Source organism: Sminthopsis crassicaudata, chromosome 6 (genome assembly GCF_048593235.1).
Source record: "Sminthopsis crassicaudata isolate SCR6 chromosome 6, ASM4859323v1, whole genome shotgun sequence".
Taxonomy (NCBI): domain Eukaryota; kingdom Metazoa; phylum Chordata; class Mammalia; order Dasyuromorphia; family Dasyuridae; genus Sminthopsis; species Sminthopsis crassicaudata.
The window spans coordinates 187344111-187358334 of NC_133622.1; the positions used below are offsets into that span (position 1 = coordinate 187344111).

At 32.9% G+C, this 14224-nt stretch overlaps 1 protein-coding gene across 16 annotated transcripts in view; it reads right to left on the reverse strand.

The window, feature by feature from the left end:
• The window catches only part of ADD1 (adducin 1), a 99971-nt gene that overhangs the window by 13677 nt on the left and 72070 nt on the right, over window positions 1–14224 (reverse strand). For 6 of the 16 annotated variants that reach the window (XM_074272405.1, XM_074272412.1, XM_074272401.1 and 3 more), the window contains exons 9-13: window positions 13276–13452; window positions 10623–10967; window positions 7709–7810; window positions 6000–6089; window positions 5124–5216 (exon numbers count right to left, since the gene is read on the reverse strand). In XM_074272405.1, the coding sequence (XP_074128506.1) occupies window positions 5124–5216; window positions 6000–6089; window positions 7709–7810; window positions 10623–10967; window positions 13276–13452 (807 nt within the window). The remainder of the gene's footprint in view (window positions 1–5123; window positions 5217–5999; window positions 6090–7708; window positions 7811–10622; window positions 10968–13275; window positions 13453–14224) is intronic. The other 10 variants (XM_074272408.1, XM_074272414.1, XM_074272404.1 and 7 more) reach the window with 3 other exon arrangements.

Here is a 14224-nt window from a genome sequence, read left to right on the forward strand (position 1 = left end):
GAAAATGGAAGGAAATATGGCTGGTAGAAGATGAATACAAAGGTATGGCATGGTTCTGTAAGGATGTCAGAACCTCTAAAACTCAAAGTTGAGGTTGGCAAGGAAAGCTAAAAGTAGCAAAAAGGGTTTACTTAACTAAAGGAGGAAAAAGGATCAAATAACAAATCTAATACTTGGGGCAATAAACATAATAAACATGATGGAGAGAAAAATCAACTTTTACTTTGCTTCTGTTTTCTCTGGCAAATAGTGATTTCCTAGCTAAAAAAGACAAAAAATGGCTAATATGGAAATTGATGCCAATGCTAAGTAGATAATCTATTTTTTTTTGGTCTCCTCGTGCTACCTTAAATTCAAGATTTTAGCATCTCAGATTATTCTCTGTTTTCAGCTTCTATTTATTCCCTTCAATTCAGTCTTCTTCCAGCACCAAAAATAAATGAAGAGGCCAGATCATGTCATTTCTTTGGTTCAAAAATCTTCCTATTTTCTCTAAGATAAAATACAATGTCATAAACTGGTATTTAGATTTTTATAATCTAAGTTCCAATATACTTTCAAAACTTATTTCACATTCTTTCCTTCTACATTTTATACAAACTGGCCTGCTACCTGTCTCATTTCCCATCTTATATATAGGCTTGTCTTCTATTCCTGAAATACAGTCCCTTCTCATCCTAGATCTTAGAATACTTAGTTTTAGCTCAGATAATGTTATCTCCCTTACTTCCTACTATAGTTAGCACATTTTTCTTTGTCAAATTATCCTGTATTTTTATCTGTGAAAATGTGTTAGCTCCTTTAGGACAAAAAGTTTTAATTTTTGTCTTTATATCCCCAGTATTTAGAACATAATTGGTATTTAATAATGCTTACTGAATTGAATTGAAAGTTAAATCTCAACTCAACAAAACTCAAAGTTTTTATTAAGCATGTCCTGTTTACATGGAAATGTGTGTGTACCTGCAACCAGGATATAAGACAAGGCACCAAGAAGATTCCTCAGCAAAAGTACTGCCCTTGGTCATTTTTTGTTCAATAATTTTAGTAATAAGAAGCCATAGATAGCATGCTTATCAAATCTACATATGACCAAAAGCTGAGAATAACTGCCAAAAAGGTTTTGGAATAGAAATGAGACTCCAAAAGATCTCAACATGCTACAATGTTGAACTGAATTTAATCAAAAGACATTTAATTGGCATAAATGTAAAGTCCCCCAAAAATTCAAAAAATCATCTTGCACAAGTAGTGGAATGAACGCTGTATTTCAGGCTTCAGTGAGAAAAGTAGGATAACAGGGAAGTTTATAATTTTGTTGCACTTTATCTTAGTGAAACTATATCTAGAATATTATATATGGTTATGACCAACATGTTTTATTTTATTCTTTTTCAACAATATTTTATTTTTCCAGATACACATAAAGTTGGTTTTCAACATTCATTTTTATAAAACATATAGTTTAAAAATTTTCTCTTTCCTTTCCTTCCCTTCCCTTCCCCTTTCCAAGATAGCAAGCAATCTGATATAGATTAAATATGTGCAATCCTTTTAAACATATTTCCTTATTTGTCATGTTGTGCAAGAAAAATCAGACCAAAAGGAAAAAAAATAAGAAAAACAGAAACAAACAAAAAGGTGAAAATACTATGCTTTGATTCACATTCAGTCTCCATAGTTCTCTCTCTGGATGTGATTTGGCCAACATATTTTTAAAAAGGCAATGATAAATTAAAGTTGATGCTAAAGATAATTTAAAGGGATGGGGGATTTGAAGCTATTTCACTAAAAGTCCAGTTGAAATAATGGGATATATTGCCTGCTAAAAAAAAGATAAGAGAAAGTTATAGCCATGTCCTGGCACCTGAAGGACTGATATGTAAAAAATGAATTCTATTTTCTGGAACAGTGAGTTAAAGTTCATAAATCATAGTATCAGAGACTAGAGGTCATTGAATCCAATTCCATTTACAAATGAGGAATCTGAGGTACAGAGAGATTAAGTGACTTGCTCAGTTGCAAAGGCAGATTCCAGAATTAATTTTTCTTCCCAACAATTACAACTGTTCAAAAGCACAATGCCTAATTTTGGCAAACTGTCCATCACCAGAAGTCTTTAAGAAGACCATTTGCTAGGGATATTTCAGAGAAGATTTCAGTTCAGAAATGTGCCAGATAAAAGATTTCTGAGTTATTTCAATTCTAACATTCTATAATTTTTTGCACCCTTTATACCTCCCCCAAATTTTCCTTTTGAAAGTGTTTTGAGGAAGACTACACTTTTAGAAGACTGTATTTTCTTTTGTCATGCACAGGCTATCATCAATAAAAGTAGGGAAAGAGGACAATTGTTTATGTATTGAGCATCTAAATTCTCAGATGCTCAGAAGCCCACATTCATACATCACTATGTATTTTATTAAATTAATATTATTTATTAAATAATAATTATTTGGCAGAACAAGTATGTCTCTCAGATTACTTTCTGTGTTCGCAAATAAATCTTCTACATACCTATTACTTTCATGTTTGTTTTGCCATTAGAATATAGGTTTCCTGAAGACAGAGACTGTTTTTGTCTTTTTTTTTTTTTTCCCTGATTATTCCTAAGTTCTTACCCACTGCCTGGCATATTTATAGTAAATGTTTAATAAATTTTTGTTGACTGATATTCATTAAGAAGACAGTTAAGGGGCAGCTATGTAATATAATAGATAGATCACTGGCCCCAGAGTCAGAATGACCAGATTTCAAATCTGGCCTCAGACAACTAGAGCTGTGTGACCCTGGACAAGTCACGTGATGAAGGAGAAGAAGATCAAAAGAAGTCACAGAATTTGTGTTTTAAGACTGTTAGGTTATAGTAAAGTGGACCATTTGGTTAAATGCTACTTTTAAGGACATCTTAGGCGAAGGTTTCTTTTCATGATAAAAATAAAATAGTTTATAGTAAGGGAGAGAGGACAAGGGAGAAGGGAACCAAAAGACACAAACATAAAAGTATTATTTGTAAGAAATATTTAGAAAAGAATATGCAAGAATTGTATAAGAAAATCTACAGGACAAAAGAAAACTTTTAGTTTGGAATTAGTAATAAACAAATTCTTCATTTAAATCAATGTCACTCTAAATGGAATCAGTTTTTAAATGAGATACTATATAAAATTGCAAGAATTTTCTAGGCATAATTTTGATTTAGATATATTAGTCATGCAAAGCAAAGGTAAAAAGATATATTTTTCTTTCATTAATATCTGGAGTATTTAGAGGGCAGAATTTTCTTTAAAAGTTAATTTTTTTTAGCTTCCTTAACAAAATATCTTGTATACAAGTAGTATGGCAATGAATTCATTCTACAATGTTGAAATTAAGGTCTTTCTATCCACAAAATGAGCAAATTTGGACATCAAGAAAGAACTCTTTGTAGATGGCAAACAAATCATATGGTTAACTATATCAGTGAATATCCTTAAAATGCAGCCAAAAAAAGTAACCAATAAGATAGATAATAAGTATATGATGAGAGAAGATATGTATTTTCTGCTCTATAGCATCAAGAAAAAAAAGTTCCTCCAAAAGAAGTAATATGAAGTATATTCTATAAGCCTAAATAAATATCATCTAAGTTACCTTTGCAAACTCCATCATTTTACAAATTGGGTTTCCATACAGAAATCATTGTCACATATCTTTTCCTATAACTTAGAATAGATAGAAGACAGCCTTCACTCTGCCTTCACTTCTACTCTGCCGCCTCCTTGTGGGGGAGTGACAATTTATGATTCTAATGCTGTGCAAGTCAAGTCCAAGTCTTGGCAGGGAATCCCAAGCTAGAAATGCTCAAAAATAGTGATCTGGGGTCTTAGATTATATCTATGTTGGAAGGATCACTATCAAAAATCTGGCTGCACAGAAATGAATTTTTCTGGCCACTATAATTTATGGAGCTATCCACTGGGGCAGAGGAGGTTGCAATCTGCATTATTGGAAATGTACCTGCACTGATGCTTCTCTAAAATTACAGCTTAATCCTATTTTTAACATTTATAATTGATGAAACAGAGATGGGATCTCACAGATTTCCTTCTGACAGGAATTGAATGCAATTACTAAGCTAGGAATTTGAAGATTTAATCCATGAAACCTCTTTCAGTTCAGAATATTCTAGAAACTCAACTGTTTAACATTCCAAGATAACTAAATCCAAAGACAAATATAACATTTCTAACTCCAGCAACAATTCTCATTTTGGGAGCTAAATCTTTATCACACACTGAAAAGGTGTGTCCTACAGAAAATACTGTATGAAAATTAATTTTCCCCATGAAAATTAAGTGAGAAATTAAAATTCTGGATTTCAAGGAACACATAAAATATCCTGTCTAGGGTTTCTTTCAAAGGCTAACTTTATTAGCAATAGGGCATGGCATGCTATGTCTTTATCCTGCTGATTCTCTTTCCACTTCTTCCAATTTGATGAACTTTTAGAATGTTGCAGTTTTGAGCAAAAAATGGGTAAAAGTTCACAGCCATGTTCCAAGCTGACTGAAGTTTCACAGGACTTGTCTACTTATGATGCTTTTATCTAAGCTATACATTGCCAAGAGCTATATAGAGAAATCAGTCACTTATTGGAGAAGAGAAATCTATTGCTTATTTTCTCTTGATGTCTCTTTAGGAGTCTGACACAATTTTGGAGAAGTAACTAATCCTGAGACTAAGCTAGTCTATAGTAGATTCCTTTTAAAGTAAACACTGTTAAATATTTTCAAGATCATACTCCCAACCCTCCACCCCACCCCCAAATCCTACCATGCAATAGCCAAATTACATGCAGAACTGTAGGAATGGCATACAAAAATTTATATCACATTTCAAATCTAGAAAAAATGTTGAAAAATATAATAACTCACACCAATATTTTAATCAAGACATAGAATACACAGAACAGAACCTTATGTATCATTTAATAAGTCCATCTAATATCAATATATATATATATATATATATTTTTTTTTTTTTTAGATAAACAACAGCTAATAGGGAAAATAAATTAGGGAAAGGGAAGGTTGAACAACAACAGTATACTTGTAGGTAGTTAATGACAGGGCAGTAAGTACCTTTCTAACAGAGAGAGATTTAGCGGGACTAAAGGCCTGCTCTGTGAGATCGAGCCCTTCAATAGTTTCCGTACAGTCAGAGAGGGGAGCATCCTGCAACAGTAAACTGAGTAAACAGAGCAAACCAAGCCTGATCTTCATAATTTTAATCAAGAGCACATTATGGTGCCAATTAAAAGCATGCAGCAGAAAACATAGTCAATATAGGTCTAAACAGCTACAGGGAGGAGATCACATGCAGAAAAGCACTAAACTATTTTATACAACCAATCAAATCTTTTCATAAAACACACACAAAAAACCCCAACCTCCCCACATCTATCAATCTCATGGATCCTAACATGTCATAATTTAAATGCACTAGGTTGAATATCTAGGTATATTGGCAGATACTTTTGCAAGTATTTTCAACTATTGGTAGTGCTGATTATCAAGATTAGAAACTTCAGAAGTGCATTTATATCAGCAGTATATATTTAAACTATCACTCCTTCTTAAAGCAATTACATTTTAGCAGCATTAATTTTCAGACAGGCATCAGAAAATATCACTCATAGCATTTTATACATTACAAAGTTAAAACATGTGAAAAATCTAGATGACATAAATCCATCTAGGTTTCTAAAGAATGACAACTGCTTTTTACTGCATGCATTATACTGAGCAACACTTCACACAGCATACTCTACTATCATGCTTGATCTATTCAACTAAAAAAAACTAGAATATTTTTTTCAATATATTTTAATGTTTAAAAATAACAGGGTTGCCTCTGATACTTACCTGGTAAAGTTATTCTTTGCCACAGAATAATCTTATAACTGATTAAAATTATAAAGACATTACATTAATGCTGAAGACAGTCTGAGTTCTCACCTGTACAAGACTCCTGTCCATTACTACACCACAAAGAACCTGTGATTGAGGGCCAGCAGTTTTGATATCCTGTAAATTTTGCTCTCGGATCTGTAAGTAGGGGGAGGGAGGAAATAAGAACAAATACATATGAAAGGTAGAATGAAATCTATGTCAATAATGTAATTTATGATTCTTTTGTATCCGTAGCCTACCTGACTTCAGGTTCATTTTTCTCCTCCTCTGCCTCACACCACAGAAAATGGAACAAATGCCATAAGTGAATCTTTGAAGCTACAGAGCTCTTAACCATTTTATTATGTTCAATACTATTCTGAGATTTATAACAGATTCTGAGATTTATAACATATTCAACCTTTAGGTGGTTTAAAGTTATGTAAGTGGGCTTAATAAAGTAAAAATTGTGCTGGAGTATTAGAGGTTTTTCATGATTTGACAAAGACCTTCACTGACAAACTCATTAGGAACATGAAGAAAATATTTTCTATCTGCTTATATCACTATAATATAACAAATATTGATAAATAAAGTCATTTAAGTTATCTTTCATTCATTTATCATTTATTGAACTCCTATATTCAAGTTGCTATTTTGGGTTCCATGAGTGACTGATAATCGGTATACCCAATCTGGTTATGGGTATTACTGCACACAGACATAATCTTAACTTCTGCAACCTCAATTCCTTCATCCATAAATGAGAAATTAAAATAGCTCTTACAAATTCCTTTCTGCTTTTTCCATTTTCTAAGGTCCCTTCTAGACTTAACAATTTATTAAATAAAATATATATTAGATTAATAGAAGAAATATAAATAAATTAAAATAGAGAATACTGAACCAAAGCAATATGAATTCAAAAGAAGGAAAAATTACTACCAGCTAAAGGAAGGCTTCATAGAGAAAATCTTCAAGGATGGGAAGAATTTTAACATATGGAAATGGGATGAAGGAATTCTAAGTACAATAACAGCCCTTGCCATGAAATGCTTCTATGAAAATATGACGTTGGGTAAAAACAACATGATGGGGGAGGAGCCTGGGAGAGAGCAATTAGTGGCATAGGATTAATAAAATTATAATTTCAGGATAATCTCAGAAAATTATTCAGAACAATACACACAGAATCCTTTGTGTATCCCAATTTGTGCATCAGAAAAATCAGTTAATGTTATGATGGGAGCTTGGGATAATTAACAATAATAATGGTAATATAAAAAACAATGTTCTGACAGATATACTTGTACAAGAGAACATTATAAACAAAGATATGGAGGTGAGAAAAGGCAAAAGGATGTTTTCAGATGACAGTGAGTTATTTAGTTTGGCTAGAATGCTGAATATACTATAAAACTGGAAAGGTAGGTTGAAGGCAGATTGTGGAGCAGCTTAAATTGTATTTATAAACAAAAAAAACTATAGTTCTGTAGCTTTTAATTTTGCATCTTGGCAAGTAGTTGATTTTACTTTGAATTAAAAGTTTTTAATCCATTCTGAAGATACTAACTTAAGGATTGCTATTTAGGAGAACAATGGTTGCTATCTTCTTATCCGTTAGCCTTGCTGAAAATTGTCTTATAAAGGGAAGATGCTAGAAATACTGGCATCAACAAAAACAAACAAACAAACCAAAAACTCCAGTAACATTTATGATATATTAGCTTCAACAAAATAATAACAGCAATTAAAATGGACAAAAAAATACACACCTTGTTCCTCATTTCCTGGACCTCTTTAGGATTAGTGTTCAATGGAACAAACAGGTTAGGGACAGCAGAGGTGGAAGTTCTAGGTCCATCCTCTTTAGTCCACTGTAATATCAAGAATAGTTGAAAAGTCAGGATTGCTATAATGGTAAATGATATCCACAGCAGCAAATTTACATTGCATCTCTTCATGCACTATACATAACAGATAGAGAACTGAACCAATGATTACATTTTATTTCTCAATTCCCATCACCCTCAAACTTCTTCCTGCATCAAACAATATAGAAGGAAGTTAAGAATCTGTTTAAAAAAAGTATATGTTTTAAAGTCAAAATTGTGACTTGTCAAGAAATGCATTTTCAAAACTTGTCTAAAACATAGGCACAATAAAAAAGGCTTATGCTAGAAAAAAGCTTAAATTTTCTTTGCAATGTCACTTAAAAGTGAATGCTAGCATTTTAACAGCGATCATTGATTCACCGCTCTGATAATTAACAAACATTAAAGCAAACTTAAAGCATAAGATGACAGTAGAATGAAAAGCAATGTGATGTTACTAACCAGGTGTAGTGAATGATTCTGAACTGCGAGGCAAGAGTGGGCATCACCAAAGTTTTGCATTAAAAGAAACTACAGAATCAGAATGTATTGACTGCATAATTACTTCAACCCAAGAAAATTACTGTATGAACACTTATACAGTAGCTACCTTGTGGAAGAGTTTGGTGATGTCAAATATTTCATTTAACTTAATAGTTTCAAGTGTTATTTTAAAAATCCCAAACTGAAACTTTAAGCATTTCATGAGACCCTTGTTAAAGGCTGTTTTATTTATCAGTGCAGCAGGTATGTGGATGGCTTTTTGGTCCACATTTTCTCTTGTTTTCTAATCCAGTACATTTCAAAAAAGAAAAACTGTAATGCTTGAGCCTAAACAGCACTGAATATTAAAACAAGCCTATTTTCCTGAGCAAATGCTTTGTCTTTCTGAGTATTTTCAGGAGACAAGAAGATAGCTGTAAGCCATTAAGACTTTAGAAGAAGCAACAAAATGCTAAAAATGCTTAGCCACCAAAAAGGAAAATATGGAATGAATATGGAGCTGTGGAATACTCACTGATGATTATCTTCTCAGATAAATATAACTCCAGCATTTTATTAAAGATAATTTTTTTTAGTTAAAACATTAAAACAACAACCTCAGAAGCCTGAAACTGCTTGAAAAATTAAGAACAAGTATTATAAATTAAAATACACCAACCTGGGACACTGTATGATTTGTATCTCAATCCACAATAATATAAAGACAAAGTTAATTTAATTGCTTAACAAGGTCTTTTTTCAAATGTATGCCAATTAATTATAGGTAACAAGGGATTTTAATTACATTGTTTTTAAGCCAACATAAATAAAACTTAAAGCTATAGCTGGATGTACTTTTAAGTAGCCAAGTATTAGAGAAATATATTATAACATTTGGGTAAAAATTAAAAGAAATAATCTTATCCCACTTTCAAATAAAAAGAAGTATTAACCTCATTTAAGCAAGTAAAACCATTTAAATAAAATAGAAAATTCAAAGGAAAAAGAAGTAAGAAGCCCACTCACCACATACACAAAGAATTTCTCTACTTTTTTCAGGGCTTACAAGATTCAACTCTTTTGCTTAAGAGTACATAAGTTTCCTAAAAAACAGTTTCACCAATAGAAAAAAAAAAATCCAAAACGATCTAGAGAAACTTAAACTTTTTTTTTTTAAACAAAATTATAATGTCAAACAGCCATAAAGAGGAGAACTGAAAGATGTAATTTGACTATTTAAAGTCAACTGTTTTACATCTCCATGGAACCCTGTAGAGCTGATCATGCATCTGGGTTCATTCCAAACATCAGTTCCCTCATATAAGCCTCCAGGAGTGCTTACAGTCCTTATAGACATGCAAATTTCTATTTGCATTTTAATGTAGGAAATGTGTAGGCTATCAAATGAAAAATCAAAGAAGTTTTTGAGACTGGTGGTAGGGGAGAGGGAGGCCTTGGGGTGCTAAAGCACAGTAATACCATTACTTTGGAATATCTCTTAATACATATTTTAAACTTCAAATAGCATTAATAACAATAACAACAAAATCACCAGTTGCAGTATCTTTCGATTAGTGCCTGCTGATGGCCTGAGCTGCACTTTAGTCATGCCGCACCCAGCTGGGACTGGAGGAGAGACTTATCACTTATGGCCATCTACTTACATGCAACAGTTCATGCAGGAGGCAGCTGGTTGTGAACATTTAGAGGCTTTGGGATACAGAGAAATGTTAACAGATTGTAGAAAAATTAAAGCTAAGAAGACATCAATATTACATTAAAAAAAAAACTGCTTAAGAAAGCACTAAGATCTTATTAACATAAGACTAGTCTAGTGGAATTACTTAACCAAATCACTGAAATTGACTTGGGGTACTAAAATTCTGGTCTAATAATATAAAGGTGCAAGACCTTTCCGTGCATGCAGTATTTATAGTCCTGAGGCAAATATAAATTGACTTGAAATGTGGAAGTATTCAAATTTGATTCATTTAAGTGATTTGATATTTTACACTACCGAGTCAAGCTATATTACTAAAGTAAGCAAGCAAAAGTTCTGCATCTTAAGCAGTTTCAAGCAGACAGTATTAGAATCACAGAATCTGAGTTAGAAAGAAATTCAAAGGTCATTTGGTCCAACCTATCTGAAGCATTAGTTCTCCAATATTAAACCAATGTGAGAAGTTTACTCTGCCAGATTAAAAGAAGGTTAATGCAGTCGTTTTAGTTTTAATCAAGGTTAGAAACGTTTTTGATTCCCAAAGCCTCCAAACTTTCAGCCACCCAAGTTGCTCTACATCATCTAACTATGAACAGTAAGGTAGGCACAGACCAAGCAGTTGGTAATACAGCTTGGCACGCAGACACCGGACGAGAGAGACTGCAGCAAGGGTTTCACGTGATCGTGTGTAATGTTCGTCCACACCTTAGTCTTCGACTTGGGACTGCTTCCATTCTGCCCTTCTTCAGAAGCATCATCACCTCTGCCAGAATTCAGCCATCTTGTCTTCTCTCGCTGTTGTTTCTGAAAACTGTGTCTGAGAGGGGAGCAAGTGCCTGAGTCACCGTCACTAGCAAAGGAGTAACCTGTGACACTAGCAGGAACCTCAACATCACTGTATTTTTTGGATTTCTCTCTCAAAGCAGGGCATCGATATGGGTAGCCAGTTCTATAACCCTAAGGATAAAAATGGATAGAAAGAATCAATACTGTGTATTTCACAAAATCTATTTCTATTAGACTTATTCATTATAACAATATAAATTATAACTATCAACTTAAAATGTAAATGGAAACAAATTATAATTATTTTTGTAAATCTGATTTTTTTCCTTAAAAGCTGCAGTAATCTTGGGAAAGGCCTCGAAAAGGGAACAGACCTGGGATTTCTTAGGTGTAAAAAACTCCCAGGTAAGAAAATTTCCTTTACCAATTCATGCAGGCACTTCTTCTATAACAATCTTGGAAAGTTGCCTGGGGCACTTAGAGGGTAAGTAGCTAGTCTGGAGTAATTCGATCAGGATGTGTCTGAGCTGAGATTGAACCCAAATCTTCCACACTTGTAGACTGACTCTAGCCACTGTGTATGTGGCCTCAAATTTTGGGGGTAGAACTAAAACAAGATTCTGAGCTGAATACCAGTTTTTGAAACTCAGCATTTTCATAGCTCTTTCAGTTGCCTGTGATTAGAGAGAGGGTGAAGGGCTTCTTCCAAAGCCTGCTTTTACAGCAGGCTCTTTATTTTTTTTGGTTTCATCAAGTCCTTGCACTAGGTACTTCTTGGTGCCACCCTCCTCATTTTCAGTTTCCTTTGGTGGGTTGTCTTCCTTCATTATACTGTAAGCTCTTTGAGAACAGGAATGTTTTCTTATTTGTATCCATAGTGCTTAACACAGTGCTTACAGTAAGTAACAGGTGTTTAAGAAATGTTTATTGAACTGAATTGAAAAATTAAAATTCCCCTGAAAATTTCTCTCAAACATTTAGTTATAAACATGACCAAGAAAACATGGGTGAAGAGTGGAAATAGAAAATTTGTATGTAGTTCTAATAATTCAAATTTTAAGAATGATTTCTTCCCAAATTTCAGTACATTTGTATAGTATATACAGATTACACCAATGGCATATTATTAATAGAGTAGCCAGGGTATTCAGCCGTCTGAAGAAGTGTGGGGAATAGGGGAGAGAGGAAAGATGCTAAATGGTCAAGAATATAAAGTTTTTGAAAGCGTGAGATGCTACTACAGAGAAATTTACAGAGGCATGCACAAATATGTTTCAGGTGCCTCAGCTGATACTACAGTAAGGAATTACAATAATTCTTGGCTTCATAGAAAGTGTCATTAGGACAGCCACTCCCTACTTACTTCAATCCCATTTCTATTCCTTCAATTCACAGACTCAATTGATAATAATTTGCCATATTTTGAGAGAGATTAAAATGTTGGTGAAAATATCATGTAAAAAATCTTAATTTTATATTCTAACAGGCTCTAATCAAGTCAGAGGTAGTGTGGTATGTTATTATTTATATTAATCACAAAAGTAGTTCAAATTTATAAAGTGCTTTACACATATTATCTGATACACATAACAATGCTATAGACATAGAAAATATTATTATTCATTTTCACATAAGGGACTGGGAATCAGAAAAGTCACCTGATCACAGATTAGTGATTAAGCCTATTCAAATTATACTTTCTGGTACTAAATTCAGTGCTCTTTCCACAAAGCCATGAATTATCTCAACTGAAAAAATTAATATATTTGTTTAATTATCACAAGACTTGTACATACATATAAGATATTAAAGTCATTCACATTTTATAAATAAGTCAAGACTTTTTTTCTTTGAAAGTCTATGAAGTCTAGATAGGGCTAAATCACATAATGACTTAACTTCTTATGTTTTAGAATATATACTTATTTTTCATAGAATGTTAAATATTAAATTTACAATTTTAAAATGAAGATTTAAAAAATGTCTAAGTTTGAACTTCTAATAAGGAAAATGTTAATAGATATAACCTATATGAACAAAAGCCCCTTGGGATCATGGAGAGATTGCGATATATAGCTATATAGATATAGATGTAAATATATACATACATACATATATATATGTGTGTGGGGGGGAAATCTTAAGACCAAAAAGGTTAAGAACTGCTTATTTAAGATACAGCACATTAAGACATTTTTGAAATACTGTACTTGACTTGCTGCACTTTTGTGCTACATTCTAAAAAAAAAGAAAAGCAAGGAGCAGCTAGGTGACACAGTGGATAGAGCACCAGCTCTGAAGTCAGGAGAATCTGAGTTTAAATCTAGCCTCAAATACTTAACATTTCCTAGCTGTGTGACCCTGGGCAAATCACTTAACTCCAATTGTCTCATCAAAAAAAACAACAAGAAAAACAATTCACTAGTGTGACAGTTTGTGCTTTTGAAAAAAAAGAGAATAGAGTTAATATTTGTCTTACCAAATTATCAAGCATTCTCATGAGGGCTTCAAATTCCTGTTCTCCAATCTGCCATTTGGGATGTGATCCAGTTCCCTCTCCTACTGGAGACTCAGGGGAACGAGATTTAGCTTTGTATTTTCCAGGATCTAACAGGACCAAATTATCAGGTCCTCCTGCACTGGCCAGTGTTCGAACCTGAACACCAAAAAAGAAAAAATCAAATCAATAGTTTGATTTGTATTAAATCAAGAGAATTAGCTGAATAGTGAAATATCTATGATTCATCAGTGCAAAGAACTCAATATAGTAACTCCTTCTCACCAATTCAGATTTATCTATAATTCTGTATAAAAGTCAAATAGAAGTTAAATAATTTATGATGATCACATAAGTGGGAACTATTAGAGTAGGATTTGAATCTTCCTGATTCTAAGCCAGGCATTCTATGTTCTTCTATTATTGGATTTTAAGAAAGCAAGTAACTCACTAAGCATAAAGAGGTAATTATAAACTAAAGTCCTACTCCACTGTTCAACAGTTCATTCAGGTGACTGAATTCTTAAAACTTATACTCAGTGTAAAATGGCATGCTCTACCATTCTAGAAAGGCTTGGAGTAATGGACTATTGTTTAAATAACATTCTAGTTAAGTGTGGTAAGGCTCCTTCTCTGACATTCATCAAGTGAAGGATTTTTTTTGTCATAGTAAGTCACGAAAGCATAAAAATGGTTTATGTGCTTCTGGGAGGAGATACCCTGGGCTGACCAAATCAAAGATCTTTTAAATTCACAAAATAATAATACAAAATTTAAAGGACTAGTCACCAAAAAGTAACCTTGAACTTTAGTGAGCTTGAACAATCAGATTTGATGCCAAATATAAGAAAACAAAATCCTTATAAAATATGTATGAGGTATGCCTTTTTTGTAGCCACTTGTTGGATGGCAAACTTTTTATATTTACTAT